Genomic DNA, 19,582 nt, shown 5'->3' on the forward strand with positions numbered 1-19,582 from the left:
AGGCAACCACTCAGCCATAGCCTTTTCTTTCCTTATTTTCCACACTGCATTGTCTAGGAATTCCATTATTATAATCTATGATGTGTGGCTACGACCATTCTGAAAGTCTTACATAAAGCCATTTGTTCTATAAACTGTATGCAGTAGCATATTATATGTATTTCAACAATATTAGAGTTGACAGCAGTTAAGTGCAAATAAATAGCAACTTACAATCTTGAATTTTCTCTATGTGAAATATTTTACACTATATATTTTGTATGCACATTGTTTTAGTTTTACAGTTCCATACGAGGGATACAATAGCCTTCAGTTTTTGTTTATGTGCAGTAATGTGTTTATATTCACTGGACATCTTTGGTTTAATGTAACAAGTATCTACAGTAATAGCTATGTTCTAATTCCTGAGCAAAAATATTAATCGCTATGAACCTATAATATGTGAGAATATATTGTTACCTGAACTATCTGTAAAGATGTCACCTGGGAGTCTTGGGTAATTTAGGTCCTTTGGTGCTGTTGATATTCCTTTGCCCTGCCAGCTTTCTTTGCTAATTGTGTATTTTAGAGTTACAAAAATTGTTTCTGAAGTTGCATTTTGGTGCAAATTTTTGTGCTAACCTTTGCAGTTTTATTTGAACTCTGCTCTTGTTATAATACTTTATTGGTAACTTTATGTATATATCGTTGGCTTAATGCTACAGATACGCACTTTTACATAATGAGGGATTAAAAGCCTTTTGTAATTGGTGGAGAGGTAAAATAGCATATTGCAATATTTAACCAGTCAGTGCTAATTCGTTTATCTTCCCACATTTCAGAAACCGGAGAGCAGAACTACAGTGAAGAAGACAGAGGAGGCTGCTGATAGCAAACAGGTGCCGAAGACAGTTGTCAAACTAAAAACAGACCTTCCAGACAGCGTGTTGGAAACCAAAAGTGAAAAACTCGTAAATGGTGATTTATCACCGGGGAAACCGCTTATAGACCAGTTGAAGAATAAGCTATCGAAGCTTTCGAAGGAGAGCAAAGCTGACATTAAAGAACTAAAAGATGACACTGGCTCCAAATACAAACTTAAAAACTTGGTTAATGATGTGGAAGATCAGAGTCATGTTAGTCTGAAAAGTTCTAAAGAGTCTGATCACCTGTGCCTTAAGGATGTATGCAAGCAGAGCAAGCTGCATGCCGACTCGTGTAAAGTAAAACTGGAGGACTCGCTAGATACCGGGAAATTGTTAGTGAAAAAAGTTAATGCTACTGCCAAAGAGTTGTGTGACTGCAAGTTGTCTTGCAGTAAAGAAGCCAAATACGCTACTGATGAAAGTTCCTTAAAATTGGAGAAGAAAGAGACTGTGTTTTGTAATAAAGTTACTGATACCAAAGATGACAGCGAGAGAAGCTGTGCAAATTCAGCGGCTGAGGCTGGTGCTGCAACCAAAGATGTGGAAGCTGTAGTAGTAAAAGAAAAGGAAGATGTAGTAGTGAAAGAAGTGGAGGACATTGTAATGAAAGAAGCTGATGTGCCTTTAGTGAGTGATGTTAGAGAAGACTGTGTAAATATGGATGTGGTATGTGATAACTCCCAAAAGATGGAGGTTGAAAGAATGGATGTGCTGTGTGATCACTCCCCAAAGATGGAGGTGAAAGAGACTGAAAAGAGTAATTGTGAAAATTCTCCTGTGAATAATAATGTTATAGACTCACCTATTAAGACTGCAAGTAGTGAGAGTGTGTGTGACAGCGTAGGAGTGTCGTCTTGTGCTAATGATACCAAAGATTCTTCCAGTACTGAACTTCCTCCAGTCACGAACATGGCATGTACTGAACTCCCACCAATCTCCAATGCTGATTCTGCCAATAATGCTCAGACAACACAGTCAACTAATGATAAAGTTGAGACAGTACAAAGTGAAACTGTTGTGGAAATAGTGGAGAAGAAGAGTATTGACACTAATGAAGGTGCAGCTTTGAAAACTCCAGAAGTAAAACAGAATCTCACATCAGAAAGGCTAAGTTCTAGCCCTGCCAAATGTAATTTCGATAGTGCAGTCACACCGACCGCAACTAAATGTGATGTCGGGACAAGTGGCCCCGTGTCAAAGGGGCCTAATTTGGAACAAACGTGTGACAGGACTGAAAGTGACAGTGCGGAAAATGTTAGGACAGTGCCGAAAGAAAGCAGTCTCTCTAGGTTGCCGCCTGCTAGACCAGTCAGTAGCACTGTTGTGAGTATAGTAGATGATGTGATGACCAAAGGAAGCACCCTACTGTCTATTACTGGGGAAAATGCTAGAACTGTCTCAACAGAAAACAAAATCTCCTGTGTGCTACCTGCTGTACCAGTCAGTAGTACTGTTGTGAGGACAGTAGATGATGTGACTGCAAAAGGAAATGCCCTACCAGCTTATACTGTCCCTGTGAGACCTGCTAATAGTTTTATGAAATTTACTCAGCACTCCAGGTTTCAGAATCGAGCGGCAGTTAAGCGTATTAATCGACGGCGCAGTTTGGATCCTTGTAATAAGCAGAGGCTGCTGTACAAGGACAGGTCGGGACAAATGAGACTGCACAGGAAGCGAAGCCTCAGTGAAGGGGCGAGGTTGCGACTGCTTCAGAAGGTGCAAAAATCGTCTGCGGTCAATTCGACCAGTAGAAAAATTACTGGTGTCTGGGCCGAATCTGGCGACAGGGCTGCTCACGGCAGTGCGAGCAGAGTACAGGGAGACTTTCCTGTTGCAAACATGTGTATAACTAACTACCTGATAGCAGAAAGTGATGTGCCTGTTCCTAGTAAAAAAGAGCCTGTACAAGCAGCTCAGATCATAGAACATCCCACACCGACATCCGGTGCGGAAGCTTTACCTGCAGAAGTGGAAGTAGAATTTGATCGGGTGAGAACTACCACTACTGCAGATTTGGCAGCTAGTGAGTCCTCGGGCAGTAAGGAAAGTGGAGACGAGGCCTCAATTGCCAGCAGAGATGAAGCTGTCGTTCCGGGGCCGGGAAGTGTCCCACCTGAAGTTATTGAAGAATCGATGGATACCTTTGCGAATACAGTTACAACTGATATGGTTGGTGTGGAAGCTTGTGGGGACATAACAGACAGTATCACTGACACAGAAAACTCGCTCACATCAGTAGAGGGACAGGTCTCAGATTTGACTCCGTCTGAAGTTGAAATTAATAATGCATTTTCCTTTAGTAAATGTGAGCAGCAAGATGCTAGCTGTGCGGAAAGTGCCTCGGACACTATAGGGGAGGTAGGAATGGATGTGGTCGAGGAAAAGAGTATTCCAGAAAGTGAATCTGTGGAACCTGCGACACTCATGAGTGCAGCGGGTGTGGAGGACAACATTGCAGAGGATGTGTCCATGGAGCTTCCTGCGGAAAGTACGTTGCGAGATGGGACAATAAAGACGGATGATCTGTTTATGGACATAGAGGCCCTATCATCGTGTCGAACTGGTGAGCTGGCTTCTTTTGGTTCCGTAACTTGCAACGCAGCACCGACCACGGAACCTGGAACGGAGCAAGGTAAAATGTGTTCTACAGTCATAAAAACAAATCTCAGAACTGTTGTAAAGTCTGTTATTTTGCTGCTATTAGATAGGTTTCTGGTATTCAGCTAGTCATTTCAGCAGAGTTTATTATTATTATTATTATTATTATTATTATTATTATTATTGATGCTATGATTGAATGTTTCACATAACAGTTGATTCTGATGTTATAGCACATGTCAGTCATGAATGTTTACTACTGCACTTTCGTGCCACTGTTAGTGCATGTTTGAACAAATTTGCAAGAAGAGTTCTCATACAATACTGATATGTATGTATGTATGTATGCATGTATAAACATTTACGCTAATTTTTAAGTAAAGGTAGCAGGCAAAGCTGACTGAACCCAGTATAATGTTTTATTTGCTCTTGAGAGACGGTAATGATTGACTAAACAGGTTGCAAATGAGAATTCAATCCCTATTCACTTGTCTGAAAACAAGACTTCAACATTAAGATAAAACAATCAAGACAATTAATCAAATATTAAATGCTGGACAAACTAAATGTATCGTAACAAGGTGACTATAATGCTTATTGCGAGAATTAATTACAGTGGCATGACCCATCTTGGAGATAGTACCATTAGACGTCACTAGATTGTAGGACAGTGAAAGCTTGGGAATTTGAGAAATCATGATTGCAGTCTTTTATTTATGTATTAGTTTCAGTTGTTATGCATGATCTGCACCTTGAAAGATACTTCAGTCCCTATTTCACAGTTATTTCTATTATTAAAATCCACACTTCATTAAAAATGTTTAACCTTAAGATAGGTCATTGTGATAGTGTGAACAAAAGTCTCTAGATTGCTGGCTGATTAAAAGATTGAACAAAACCCAAGATTTCCTGAACTGGGATGTAAACTGTTCAAACAGTTAAGAGTTGTGGTGTTCAAAAACAGCCCTAGGTACTAGCATTGGATTGGAAGTGGCCTTGTTTTTGTGGTTGGCTAATTCTAGAACCAGCCCCATTTCTGCTTTCTGACCTTAATTGTTCTTCAGCAATGCTCTTATTGTTGCAATTTGGCTATGAAATTATCCCCTTGTTGACATCTTTGGTTGCTGGCCACAATTCTAGATGATGTTAAACAACATTATTTTCATGGTGTGTCAAATGGCAGTACAGTGATGTGGTAACAAAAACTTTACATGTGGTGTTATTTCTGTTACACGTTACTAGTTATTAAATTGACTACATCATTCTGACAAAATTAATTACTGTTTGAAAGCATACCTTTTTAAGGGTAATATTAAAAAATAAGAGAATTTTAACGGCTGTATTTTACTTGGCGTGCCAACGATCAGCTTACTGATCCTAACTTAATTGGGCAAGGAAATCAAAATCTCATTATGCATGTACCATTAGTATTTATCTAGTTTTGTAAACTGGTTTTATAGCAAAAAACTCACCTTTGATCATTCGAAAGGTGTAAACCACACTAGACTTGGAGTTAGTTCCTCCAGTGCTAGGTAGCATACTAGGCAAAAGTTTTCCTCCAGTAAACTCGATCAGTTGTTTAAGTTTTCGGCTTCTGTCCAGTTCATATTCTTCCATTGAAGATCTTTGCAATAGTTTTTCAGGTTTTACAAGGTCTTAATCTATTCCTGAATCCATCCATTGGTTTCTACAACAGTGCCGATTTGGAGATTCTTCAATCTAGAACAGTGCTTCAACTGTCAGGCTTCTTCCAGCAGTGATTTCATACAATAGAATGTCCCCCCCCCCCCCCCCACACACACACACCCACACACACATTCATTCTCTCTCTCTCTCTCTCTCTCTCTCTCTCTCTTTCTCTCAACCGCTTTTGTCTCAGCGGTCTATTTCGGTATATTTTCATTTAGCTATTTGAAGCACTTCTTGATCTTTGCTTGTTCACAGTGTTGCTTTACCATCTTTCTTTCCGCTATTAGATGTCCAGTTCTGTCTTGAATCCTTTGCTCTATCTTCGTTGCCCTCCATCATCCAGTTGTTTCTTCAGCACATGATCTCACAGAGTTCTTGAATTTAAAACATTCCATTTTGATGTCCTATCTTGAAATGCCCGGAATCAATTTTTAATGCAGATTACGAATTAATTATCTACTCTCATGTCTTTTGGCTTTGCTGCATTGAAGTGTCACTTCAGTTTATGAACCTCCAGCATGATGCAGGAGAAATGGATCAGAAATTTATTTTTAATAAATTACTGTTTGTGGCACTGTTGGAAGTTTGCAATAAGAAATAGCCTTCATTTGCGATTATTAGTTTCGAACACAAAGTTTGAAACTGAGTGTTGCCAGAAACTTAGTCTTGAAAAATAAGATATTTCTCATTGCAAACTTCAACAGAATTGCATACACACAGCATTGCTGTGATTTGAACTTCAGTTTAAAGTCTGCTCAGGCCAAGAAATGGTCTGACCCCACATCTGCGGCATTATAGATTCATTTATCTCGCAAAGATGATGTCCATTGACTATTTATATAAACATAATCAATTTCATTTCAACTACAGGGTTATAAACACAAAGTCAAATAGGTGTAATGCAGGAGTAGGTTTAATAATGAATAGGAAAATAGGAATGCTGGTAAGCTACTACAAACAGTATAGTGAACGCATTATTGTGGCCAAGATAGACACGAAGCCCACGCCTACTACAGTAGTACAAGTTTATATGCCAACTAGCTATGCAGATGACGAAGAAATTGAGGAAATGTATGATGATATAAAAGAAATTATTCAGGTAGTGAAGGGAGACGAAAATTTAATAGTCATGGGTGACTGGAATTCGAGTGTAGGAAAAGGGAGAGAAGGAAACATAGTAGGTGAATATGGATTGGGGCTAAGAAATGAAAGAGGAAGCCGCCTGGTAGAATTTTGCACAGTGCACAACTTAATTATAGCTAACACTTGGTTTAAGAATCATGATAGAAGGTTGTATACATGGAAGAACCCTGGAGATACTAAAAGGTATCAGATAGATAATATAATGGTAAGACAGAGATTTAGGAACCAGGTTTTAAATTGTAAGACATTTCCAGGGGCAGATGTGGACTCTGACCACAATCTATTGGTTATGACCTGTAGATTAAAACTGAAGAAACTGCAAAAAGGTGGGAATTTAAGGAGATGGGATCTGGACAAACTGAAAGAACCAGAGGTTGTACAGAGTTTTAGGGAGAGCATAAGGGAACAATTGACAGGAATGGGGGAAAGAAATACTGTAGAAGAAGAATGGGTAGCTTTGAGGGATGAAGTAGTGAAGGCAGCAGAGGATCAAGTAGGTAAAAAGACCAGGGCTCTTAGAAATCCTTGGGTAACAGAAGAAATATTGAATTTAATTGATGAAAGGAGAAAATATAAAATGCAGTTAATGAAGCAGGCAAAAAGGAATACAAACGTCTCAAAAATGAGATCGACAGGAAGTGCAAAATGACTAAGCAGAGATGGCTAGAGGACAAATGTAAGGATGTAGAGGCTTATCTCACTAGGGGTAAGATAGATACTGCCTACAGGAAAATTAAAGAGACCTTTGGAGATAAGAGAACCACTTGTATGAACATCAAGAGCTCAGATGGAAACCCAGTTCTAAGCAAAGAAGGGAAAGCAGAAAGGTGGAAGGAGTATATAGGGGGACTATACAAGGGCGATGTACTTGAGGACAATATTATGGAAATGGAAGAGGATGTAGATGAAGATGAAATGGGAGATACGATACTGCGTGAAGAGTTTGACAGAGCACTGAAAGACCCGAGTCGAAACAAGGCCCCCGGAGTAGACAACATTCCATTGGAACTACTGACGGCCTTGGGAGAGCCAGTCCTGTCAAAACTCTACCATCTGGTGAGCAAGATGTATGAAACAGGCGAAATACCCTCAGACTTCAAGAAGAATATAATAATTCCAATCCCAAAGAAAGCAGGTGTTGACAGATGTGAAAATTACCGAACAATCAGTTTAATAAGCCACAGCTGCAAAATACTAACACGAATTCTTTACAGACGAATGGAAAAACTAGTAGAAGCCGACCTCGGGGAAGATCAGTTTGGATTCCGTAGAAATACTGGAACACGTGAGGCAATACTGACCTTACGACTTATCTTAGAAGAAAGATTAAAGAAAGGCAAACCTACGTTTCTAGCATTTGTAGACTTAGAGAAAGCTTTTGACAATATTGACTGGAATACTCTCTTTCAAATTCTAAAGGTGGCAGGGATAAAATACTGGGAGCGAAAGGCTATTTACAATTTGTACAGAAACCAGATGCCAGTTATAAGAGTCGAGGGACATGAAAGGGAAGCAGTGGTTGGGAAGGGAGTGAGACAGGGTTGTAGCCTCTCCCCGATGTTATTCAATCTGTATATTGAGCAAGCAGTAAAGGAAACAAAAGAAAAATTCGGAGTAGGTATTAAAATCCATGGAGAAGAAATGAAAACCTTGAGGTTTGCCGATGACATTGTAATTCTGTCAGAGACAGCAAAGGACCTGGAAGAGCAGTTGAACGGAATGGACAGTGTCTTGAAAGAAGGATATAAGATGAACATCAACAAAAGCAAAACAAGGATAATGGAATGTAGTCGAATTAAGTCGGGTGATGCTGAGGGAATTAGATTAGGAAATGAGACACTTAAAGTAGTAAAGGAGTTTTGCTATTTGGGGAGCAAAATAACTGATGATGGTCGAAGTAGAGAGGATATAAAATGTAGACTGGCAATGGCAAGGAAAGCGTTTCTGAAGAAGAGAAATTTGTTAACATCGAGTATAGATTTAAGTGTCAGGAAGTCATTTCTGAAAGTATTTGTATGGAGTGTAGCCATGTATTGAAGTGAAACATGGACGGTAAATAGTTTGGACAAGATAAGAATAGAAGCTTTCGAAATGTGGTGCTACAGAAGAATGCTGAAGATTAGATGGGTAGATCACGTAACTAATGAGAAAGTATTGAATAGGATTGGGGAGAAGAGAAGTTTGTGTCACAACTTGACCAGAAGAAGGGATCGGTTGGTAGGACATGTTCTGAGGCATCAAGGGATCACCAATTTAATATTGGAGGGCAGCATGGAGGGTAAAAATCGTAGGGGGAGACCAAGAGATGAATACACTAAGCAGATTCAGAAGGATGTAGGTTGCTGTAGGTACTGGGAGATGAAGAAGCTTGCACAGGATAGAGTAGCATGGAGAGCTGCATCAAACCAGTCTCAGGACTAAAGACCACAACAACAACAACAATCAATTTCATTTAGAGTGTCTCAGTCAGGTGAAGTCAGGTTATCTGGTTATCTTATGTATCATTTTATGTCCTATACAGATCCTGTGAAGGGAAACATTAACCGCTATCATTCGTGCGTTATGCTGTTGCAAAGGGTCCAGCATGTTGAATACTTTTATGAAAGTTGCTAAGTAATGCATTCATATCGCTCATAAGAAGTGTAAGATTATGACTGATTGTTTCATCAAATAAATCATGCAACTGCTCGTAAAAAGCATCCTTGTCTTTATCATTTGCATCTTCCATTGGTGGATAGACTTATATGGTAATTGATCATACAGTGTAGGCTTTCACAGCCGGTAGGGTCTTCACTTAAAACTTGAGAGCCGATAGGCCATGGTCGATGAATAAAACTCTCCCCTGACGTTTCTTCTCCAACTGTGGGAGACATCCTCTGAGGTAAAGCGATGAAATGGCATGAATAGTATCCTTCTAAAATAGCAAATGATGATTCAGCACAATACCAATATGTGAAAAATCACTTATGGCCAGTGACAAACTTAAGAAGCAAGCACATTAAATGACCGCACTTGAACACCAGATGACTCTCTGTATTGTGGCAGACCACACAAACAATGACTTTTGAATCTGTTTTTTTGATACAACGCATGATGGCATAACATGGAAGTACACCCAAAAGTGATACGGTCTGTAGCATAACGACAAGTCCGAACTTCGAGGTTGCACGATAGCTAACAGATAATGATATGGTGTAGGCTGATTTCTGGAGACTCACGTCAGCCTAGATGGAGACAATCATAGACATCATTGGAATTGACATCACTAGTTTTGAGTCGGCACAGCTAGTTGGTGTCGCAGATCGAGCTGGAGGCCGATGGTGGATCCTCTGGTGTTGGTCCTCACATCCACGGCTAGCGAGCATTAGCTCAGGGCATAAAATAAAATCTGTGGCACGCCGGCGCAACAAGTTGCACGTGTGGCCGGCGTGCAGTGACAGGTAGTGATAACTATAGTTTACCACACTATGGAATTATTGTTCGGCATTTTTCAAGGGCACTTACATTTTCAAGGGCAGTTCTTCCTTACTCTCCTTGTAGGATCAAGCTGTACCCCTCTTGTTTTGCATTGAAAATGAAGTTCTAATGCTTTCAAAAGTCTGCATCTTAAGTACTTGTAGTAGCTGCATATTGGAATTTTTTTTTTGTAGGACTTAAAACTGCAGCTCCTTTCACCACACTGTGGAAAAGCCTCAAGTTGCTAATTCCTTAGAGCAAACCACACACACACACACACACACACACACACACACACACACACAGGAATAAAAATACCATAAACTTGCTTTCTGTCAGAATAAGTCAGTAGAGAGAAGTGAATGAGCTTGAACTAGGCATGATTGATTGTAGGAGCAAATAACTTCACACATCCTCTGATAGATTTTATAACAGTTAATGTCTCACAGTTACAATATGAAAATTTTGGGGAAGCAATAAACTCAGTTATCACTCGTCCAACACAGCAAATGTTCTGCAAAATATAGTTTCTCGAAGGAAGAAGTAGTATCTTCCAATATAAATAAATGATTAATCAAAATGCATACTGTTGTATACAAAATTAACTGTAAAAGCTTACTAGAATTTCTTACTCCTAAAGCCATCTCGTGGATATTTTATCAGCAGAACAGCAGCTCTCCTCGGATGTGAAGTGCGTGTTGGAAGAAATTCTGGACCGCATTGCTAAAAAGGAATCTGGAGGAATTATTAATGATGAAGACTCGGCAGCTACCATCAGTGAGGACACACCCACTGTCACGCCCGAAGTATCTGAACCGGCGAAGCTCCCTGAGGCGACGCCAGAGGAGCAGGCAGAAAAAGTGTCTATCCTGTGGGCACTGGGCCTGACGATGCGCCACGCCGTGCCCCCGCCACCCCCAGTGCCCAAGTCGGCACCTTACACTGGCACGCTCAAGACTGTCATCAAAGTGAGTACTGATTGTAGACGTTGTGCCTCGTGAAGTTTATTTTTGATCATCCATATAAATTACATTTTCAGTCAGTGTTGTTGATTGTATCTGCGTATTTATGTACTGTGATATTGTCCTTTGCTTATCTGTTAATCACCATGTGCTTCACTTCTCATGGCTTTGCTTTTTTCTTTGTGTATGCACCGTGTTTATGGTGCATGTGAAAATGTGACAGTGGAATTGTGTGGCAATTTCTGAATGATTTAATTTTATTAAGTAGTGTACATATGAGTGAAATCAAGCAACCGTATAGTTTCAGTAACAACAAGAACAGCGGGGGAGATAGGCAACCACTCGTGCAGCTGCATTTTCCATAACCGTAATAGACAGCTAAAGCCATAATAAACTTCATTATTAGCTTTTGCATGAAGTGTGTGATGAAAAATAACTCAATGAGGGACAGTAAATTTACTGAGTGATGTCGCATTTCCACTAGGTCTGTATTTATGAATATCTTTTCTAAGTCGAACAACTACTGTTCACTTAAAGAGCCGTTGTATATCTGCTCAAAACAGCGTGCCATACATATAAAAATGGCCGTGAATTCACACAATGTGTTACTGTTGGCAATTATCAATTGTACTGTTCATGATGCTTTGTCAGAAATTTGGTGCACTGAAAAAAGCTTCATAGTATAGTCATTAATCCTTTATATACAGATGAAGGTTTTTGCAAAACCTTAATACAGTAAAATTTTCGCATGTCCTTTAACGAAAAAATTTTAGTGTGCTCTGATCATTTCATATGGCATACACTCTCCTTACATCTTCTGGAAGGCATTAGCAGAAATTGGGAGGTGGGCACATGCTTTCCAAAATGTCATGGACACACAGCAAATTGATACGGCAAATAGCCCTTGAAAATTTTATTGCAGTAGATTCTTCATTGCCCAGCAGGCTAACTATGTTGTCCCTCTATTTTTGTACATATTATATTAATTTAAATGTACAATTCTGTCTCATTTTTATAGCCTTGGGTATAAAGCTAGGAAGCCTCAAAAATGTTTTATGTTGAAACTCAGTATTTTGTGTGTTTGCATCAAACTTCTATATTCATCCATAGATCACATCTATAAACGGATATCCTCGGAAAATATCAGTGATCCAGAAAAGAAGAAAAAGGCTACCAACAAATATCTGTCCTGATATCTTGTTACTTTGCAGGTACTCCATAGCGGCACAGTGAATTAATACTTGGTTTGGACAAGTTTATGACAGTAGAATCCGCACCTTCTGAAGGGGTGCTGTGTGTGTCACCTAAAAAGTATTAAAATGTCTATTTACTATTGTAAAATATCAGTGATCCAGAAAAGAAGAAAAAGGCTACCAACAAATATCTGCCCTGATATCTTGTTACTTTGCAGGTACATTTGAAGTTAGACACAAGTTTTTGTGTGGCTTTCACTTCATTATCAGTGTGTCGCCATGAAGCTTCAAGCAATCACCTTCACCTTCTTTAATGTTCATGGTCGCCTTCTTCTAGATTTCTTGATGTTGTGAACCTGCCTCTCTTCCTGGCCACGTAGACTTCATCTCCTTCCGCAGAACGTTGAGACCCGTAAGATCTTTCTTAAGCCAGAACAACACTAAACCAAGTGACTTTTGTAACATCACGTAAGAGAATGTATTGAAAAGACATTTAAGACCTGAACATATCAGTTGCCTTTTTTGCTGTCAACACTGTAGACCGTGTCTTATTCTGCTTGCCAAAACACCACCAAGCCATGACGCTGAAGCACAGCAGGTGGAGATGCTTGATCACCATCATGCTTTGTCAGTGCCCAGTGCCCACATTTCTTTCTTCATCTTTTCAAGTATTTCAGCAAAAGCACATACATTGGGAAGGGCTCCCTTTACTAACTACCTAAAAATGTCTTCAACTCACACGAACATCTTTTGTTGGCCTAAGAGAATAATAGTGGAACACACTATGTGGAAGAATCTCATGTTACACGAAAACTTTGCCCCCTACTGGTATCTGGATACAGGCTTGTTATTGACGAAAGAATTTCTGGAAATGATTATTTGTTACTCAAAAACTTTTAATGTAGTTGAACATGACAGGAAATAATGTGGCTTATGCAATTAGTATATATGTTTATTTGTTCTGGTTGTTACACAGTTCATGAGAAATTATGTAGATTCATTGGTGTGACTGCAGTTTCAAGATGGAAGTGATCCTTTATGGAATAGTGATGAAATAAAGCCCTCAGTCTTTTCTCTGTGGCTTCCTTGTACTGCTCTTATGAGTTGCAGGAAGGACTGATCCGAAACACTCACATACTGATTCCCAGCACTCCACAAAATGGCAGCAGTACATGTGCCCATCAGCATTCCACAATTCCCTTGAGGATGTCCCCTCCCCTTGCTTCAAAACGGAATCACAACATTGCTCTACTGGTTCTGTGAATGAAGGAGGTCCATCATGACTTGCCCATTCTACATTTAGTATTACCCAGCAGAGCTGCTTTAAGGGGGGTGGATGTCAAACGGGCCGACTTACAGCAGGAGAGGCACCACAGGACTTTTTAATTTCCACTGTCTATACTTTTACAAATACATTCATAAAAATTTGTCAGCATGACCAAGAAGTATTCAGGATTAACACTGATAGCACTGGACGTTGAAAAACATAACAAAAGCAACTTGTTTTATATGTGAAATTCAACCATTTTTTCCGTTACCATTGGCTGCATTAATTGCTTTAGGTACACTTTTCTTCATAAGTAAGAGATTCTTCAGTAAATTTTCCACAGCATGCAAATCATACTTAAAGGAGTATGAAACTCTGGAATTTATAATTTATGAAAAAATGACTGAGTTATTACATTTTAAACTTCACATTCCTCTTCACATTCCTATGATGCACTCTTCTTGATTTTATGACCTCCAAAAATGATTTATCTGCTTTCACTACACGCTGTCTATCGCATACAAAACTTTGATACAGTTCACTCCGGGCTTAATTCCCATTTTCTCTAATACATATTTCCTGCTTTGCACACCGTCATTAAAACATGAAACTGCATCATAAACACCAATAGCAAGTGCATTTCTTCCCACAAAAACGGTTTTTGGCAATCTTTCCCATACACATTGGTTAAAACTTTCATTTAGGTTTTGGGTACCACCATGAAGGCATTTCTTCAGTAAGTTTTCATTTGCAAGGTCCCTGAATATAGGTTTGAATATTCGTAATTGATAAGCACAGGTTCAACTTTCAGATATAATGCACACAGCAACTACCATATTTTTTTATTATTTGATCTTGCATATTTCGACACTTTTCATGCATGTTAAAGTATTTTTCATGCATATTTTAAGGTTTTTATGATGCACATAATCCAGTCTCTAGTTATAATGCTGTAATTCTAAAGACTATTTACAAGTAGTATGAGCAATTTAAAAGTGGAAATGAGTTGGTAGAGGATGGGCAATATTAGGGACTTCATTAAATTCAAAAAACAGAAGAAAATTGGCAAAAATTGTTCATACAAGTGTGTGAAAAGCATTTTAACCAATAATTTGCAAATGAGATAAGTGTGTGCAAAATTTGTTTCCAGACTTTTGAGCGATGAACAGAAGGAGGAATCTTATGTTACTGTGCATGGATGTGAATGATCATCTCCATTCAGATCCGGGCTTCATGTCCAAAATCGCAACTGGAGATGAAACTTGGGCCTGTGGGTTCAATCCTGATATGAAAATTCAGAGTTCTCTACCAACTGCTGTAATGGAAGCCATCAAACCGATTTAATGAAGTCCCTAATATTGCCCATCCTCTACCAACTCATTTCCACTTTTAAATTGCTCATACTACTTGTAAATAGTCTTTAGAATTACAGCATTATAACTAGAGACTGGATTATGTGCATCATAAAAACCTTAAAATATGCATGAAAAATACTTTAACATGCATGAAAAGTGTCGAAAAATGCAAGATCAAATAATAAAAAAATATGGTAGTTGCTGTGTGCATTATATCTGAAAGTTGAACCTGTGCTTATCAATTACGAGGATGAGCACCAGCCATACAAAAAATCGGTACATTTAGAATGCTGATATTTTCTGAATACTTTCTGATAGAGGTTAGGAAGGAGGTCTTTCTGGGATTATTGTCTAAAAATTTGCAAAGTGGGAACACATACTATGTTTCAAGAATTGTTCCTTCTTTGCTATTGTTGTCAGTAACAAGCCGATGTGATGCGAGTGAGCCGCAGTCGATATGTACAGGACCAAATTTGAGATATATTGCACGCACAGGGGCATGCTCAAAAACTGCATAATATTTTATTTAAAAAACGACATACAATGGTGAATGAGATTTTCACTCTGCAGCGGAGTGTGCACTGATATGAAACTTCCTGGCAGATTAAAACTGTGTGCCGGACCGAGACTCAACCTTGGGACCTTTGCCTTACGCGGGCAAGTGCTTTACCAACTGAGCTACTCAAGCACGACTCACGCCCCATCCTCACAGCTTTACTTCTGCCACTACCTCGTCTCCTACCTTCCAAACGTTGCGTAAGCTCTCCTGCGAAGGCAAAGGTCCCGAGTTCGAGTCTCGGTCCGGCACACAGTTTTAATCTGCCAGGAAGCTTCAACATACAATCATGAATTTTGAACAGTGTGAACTTTTAATTAATGCTATTGGACCAAAGCATCATTTATAATTTATTTTACATTTTTCTGCTATTATAAACATAAACAACCAAGTACAGTTCCAAATGTTCAGTAGTAAGATTGTGTCTTCCATCACTCAACACATTTTTATAAACAGAAAAGCACTATTCTACATCAACTGAGGTAACTGGGCAGTATTTGAATTTGGGTATTATGTTGGCACTTATTGTTTCTGGTAAAAGTTCAAGTTCTTTGCAGACTGCTGAATGGGTAGGAGGAGGCTGTTCTTTAAAAGCACCAACAATTAAATTTGCAATGTAATGGCCACAAGTGTCTGGAGTTTCGTCAACAGAAAACCAGATAGTGCTGTCCTTGAGTTCATTGCACATTTCTTCCAGAACATTTTCATAAATCGTCGGTATGTAATTTTTACGCAGTGTTGATTCATCTGATGTATTTTAGCAATATTTGCACAGGAAGCCTTTGAGGATAGGGTTTGTAAGTTTCTGAAGAGGAATATTGCTTGCAATGAATGCTTCACAGAGATCCATGTTTAAACTGACTTTTTGGTTACCTTTGGACAAATCCCTGCTACTGCAACTTGCTGTTGTCTGTTGTTGTCGTGGTCCTTTCTTCTACATTCCTGCTATATGAAGACTTGTCTTGACATGTTGGTCTATTTGAAACTTTTTTTGCATGAAACGTTTTTCTCGTAAAATCGACAATATAAAACAATTCTGTCATATGTAAATGTTCCAGGATGATCAGCTATCCACGAAATGACATTTCTTTTTTCGGTTGGCATTGCGCACAACACATTAACACACTAAACGTTGTAAACACGTTCAACTCTGTACATGTAAATTGAAAGCTAAACTGAAACAATGGATGTGCGACTGAAAGCTTGCGTAGTTTAATTTAATTGTTGCTGCCGTATATGGTGTGACAGCGGAGGGGATTAACTGTGGGCAAGGGTGCAGGTGCATTGACTCTGTCTGCCAATTCCTATTCCTCTTCTGTAATAATTTCGCTAGGAAGTGGCCTCTCGGTTAGCGATTGCACGCAGTTCTAGGTTGTGGTCAAACTATGAGACACCCAAATTAGATTGAGCTAGAGACCACCCATCAAATTTTTTAAAATATTGTAAACATAGAGCGAAAATATGCATCGTCACTAGTTTTTAGTCAAAATGTGTAATAACCAGTGGAAATGAGCCAAATACGCAAGTGCATATAATCCAGTCTTTAGTTATCACCATAGACCAATTTCAACATTTTATGAGTTTCTTTGGCACTTTTTGCAACTTGAAACAGAATTTAATGTTCCAAGAATTGTTCAAAATCCATTATGCACAACAGACATGGTAAACACCAACTCACTCTGACGTCTCTGGAAGCTAAGTGACCAAGTCAGAATGTGTTCAAACTGGATGCTGCCTGTCTCAGCGGATCAGGCTATCAAACAAATTTCATCAAGTAGTGATAGCATAAGCAGTTGCTGCTAAAAAATTCATTCACCATATATATCTGTCTCACATCGTATCCCTATCTGGAAAAAGGGAGAGGAGAGTTCTGGGGTGAGTTTGACATTTATGGATAGTGAACAAAGGGACACAAACCATGTAGGCTGATACAGAGATAGATAACGTGAAACCTTCCTCTCTCGATCTGCTGCTGCTGTGTTTTGACTGAAATTTTTTTCTGTCTTTGTTTCTAGTTTCATTTCAGACAATTCTTTCATGTAATGTGCTTGTCTCACATGTCCCATTATGTTTCTCATATTTATAGCATACTCTGTGTGCTCATATTTGTTAGACTCCTGCAGTCTTTGTCTGTGGGTAACTTGAAGAAGGAATTCTCAGTTATCTTGAATATTGCTCCTTCAGAGAGTCCCGGAATCAAGGCAAAAAGTATATTTGGAGCGGATAACATGGAGGCATCTCACTCTGTCGGAGCAATTCACATCTATCTACCGCCAGAATATGAGAGGCCACCCAAATGTTATCGGTAAATAGACACCGACTTAGAATTATGTCAGAGGTTGTATACCGTATTTACTCGAATCTAAGCCGCACTTTTTTTCCGGTTTTTGTAATCCAAAAAACCGCCTGCGGCTTAGAATCGAGTGTAAAGCAAGCGGAGGTTCTGAAAAATGTTGGTAGGTGCCGCCACATCTAACTTCTGCCATCGAATATATGTAGCGCTACATAAGCATGCTTTGTGGGCACAAAGATAAATACTGGCGCCAAAACTTTTTTTCTCCGCCCCTTGTTTTGGCCACTGCATTTTCTTACATTATCCAACGAAGTAAATACAAATTCCATATTGTTCATCTTCGAATGTAGCAGAATTTCAATGTACTACGAAAATCCGACTGGCAAGACTGTTAGGGATGTTTGTCAATATGGCCAACTCTACGCTCAGAGTTTTTTCCTACCTGTGAGAAGAGAGGGTTGCTAATAGGAACCTGATGAAATGTGAATCACATGCAGTATTCTCTTCACCATAAGAATAATACGAAAATAAACATTTTGCCATGTATTCTTTCATGTTTGCTGCTATCTCATTTAAATCCTGCATGCCTAATACACTACGAAACTAGAGTGAAACAACAGCAAACGCGGAAGAATATACGTATCGTGTCATGTTTATATTCGTATTATTCTTATGCCTAATAGTGATATAGTCAGAAATGAAGCACGGCAACTGACTCGATTTTAAATGTAAGATGACTAATTTCTGTGCAGAATTTGATGTACTAAATAAGCGGCCGCAAAGATTTTCAAACGGAAAAAAATATGCGCCTAACTCTCGTTCAGAACATCTTCTATCATACGCAGTCTATTATTTGGTTCTTGTTGGTTATCAAATAAAGCAGCAGTGTAAGTAACAACAAATAGCAGTCTCTTGCCATTGTTTCGCTAATGAGACGATTCCTCTTTTTTTTAAAAGTGGCGGTGGCGCGCATAAAGCAAGTCATGCCGCGAGCGGCGACAGGCCGTAAATACGCACTATCAGAATGCGACAAACAATGCATGACACAGTACAGTAATGCATTTTCAGCTTAGAGTGACGTAAACACCTATAACAAAGAAAACGGCACTTATCAGATCAAAGCAAAATAAGCAATCGATTCAAACCAGACGAAGCACGTGAAAAAGGAAGGGTACCCGTATAAATACGGACGGAGCGCCTGACGCATAGCAATGGCTACCTGGTAAAGCTTAACTGCTAAGCTTACGACTCGAACCAAACTACTGTAGCTGTATCGTCTTTCGTTCAACCTAAATTGTGTCTCATATTACAATGGACCAACTTTGTTTCGATTTGGAGGTGCGGCCTAAAACTTTTCTCTTCCCTTGAATTTCGAGTCTCAAATTTCAGGTGCGGCTTAGATTCGGGAAATATTTTTTTCCTTTATTTCGAGTCTCATTTTTCAGGTGCGGCTTAGATTCGAGTAAATATGGTAAATCTGCTAGACACAGTAAAGTTCTTATGCTGGAATAATGTTCAAGCAGTGCTACCTTTAACACAATGACAAATTGCTGCTCTGTAATTTTAGTGAAGTGTGACAATCCTGCTTCGTACTTCAAAAACCTGCTACACAGAAATGGAAAACACATATAGTATGTAAACTCGGAAATAAATATGTTTCCCTTCCTAGGCAACCCGTTTCTCCAATTTTGACCCATAGTTAGTTGCACTGTGAATCATCATCATTCTAAAATCCATATGTGTTCTAAAATGGGTGTAAATAAGTATGTGTCTATGGATGTTTCATATCTCCTCCCAGACCACTGGACTGATGTCAACCAAACTTGGTACACACATCCCTCACTGCCAGGCAATAGTCACTCTGGGGGTAAGAACCACCTACTTAACATAGTTCAGGAGATTTGAGGTTATAATGTTGCATGAAAAACTGCCACATTTTGCATGAAGTTTTAACACATTTATTCTTTGCTGCAAAGACACTCCTACAGTTATGTCAGCTTAGGGAAATCCCCTGCACCTCGCAGCACTTTTGAGAGCTTTCAACTGTGAAGTGCAAATGACTGTAGGCAAAAACAATAGCCACCTACAGACCTGTGAAGAGATTTGCCATAGAGACATTTACAAAATCGTATTGTAGACATGTGAAGCAGCTGTGCCCACCATAC

The 19,582-nt window shown here is 39.2% G+C and overlaps 1 protein-coding gene across 1 annotated transcript in view; it reads left to right on the forward strand.

Moving 5' to 3' along the window:
• LOC126106730 (uncharacterized) overlaps positions 1 to 19,582 on the forward strand; it is a 143,239-nt gene that overhangs the window by 22,817 nt on the left and 100,840 nt on the right. The window contains exons 6-7 of the mRNA XM_049913108.1: positions 822 to 3,537; positions 10,455 to 10,759. Of these exons, the coding sequence (XP_049769065.1) occupies positions 822 to 3,537; positions 10,455 to 10,759 (3,021 nt within the window). The remainder of the gene's footprint in view (positions 1 to 821; positions 3,538 to 10,454; positions 10,760 to 19,582) is intronic.

Source organism: Schistocerca cancellata, chromosome 10 (genome assembly GCF_023864275.1).
Source record: "Schistocerca cancellata isolate TAMUIC-IGC-003103 chromosome 10, iqSchCanc2.1, whole genome shotgun sequence".
NCBI lineage: Eukaryota > Metazoa > Arthropoda > Insecta > Orthoptera > Acrididae > Schistocerca > Schistocerca cancellata.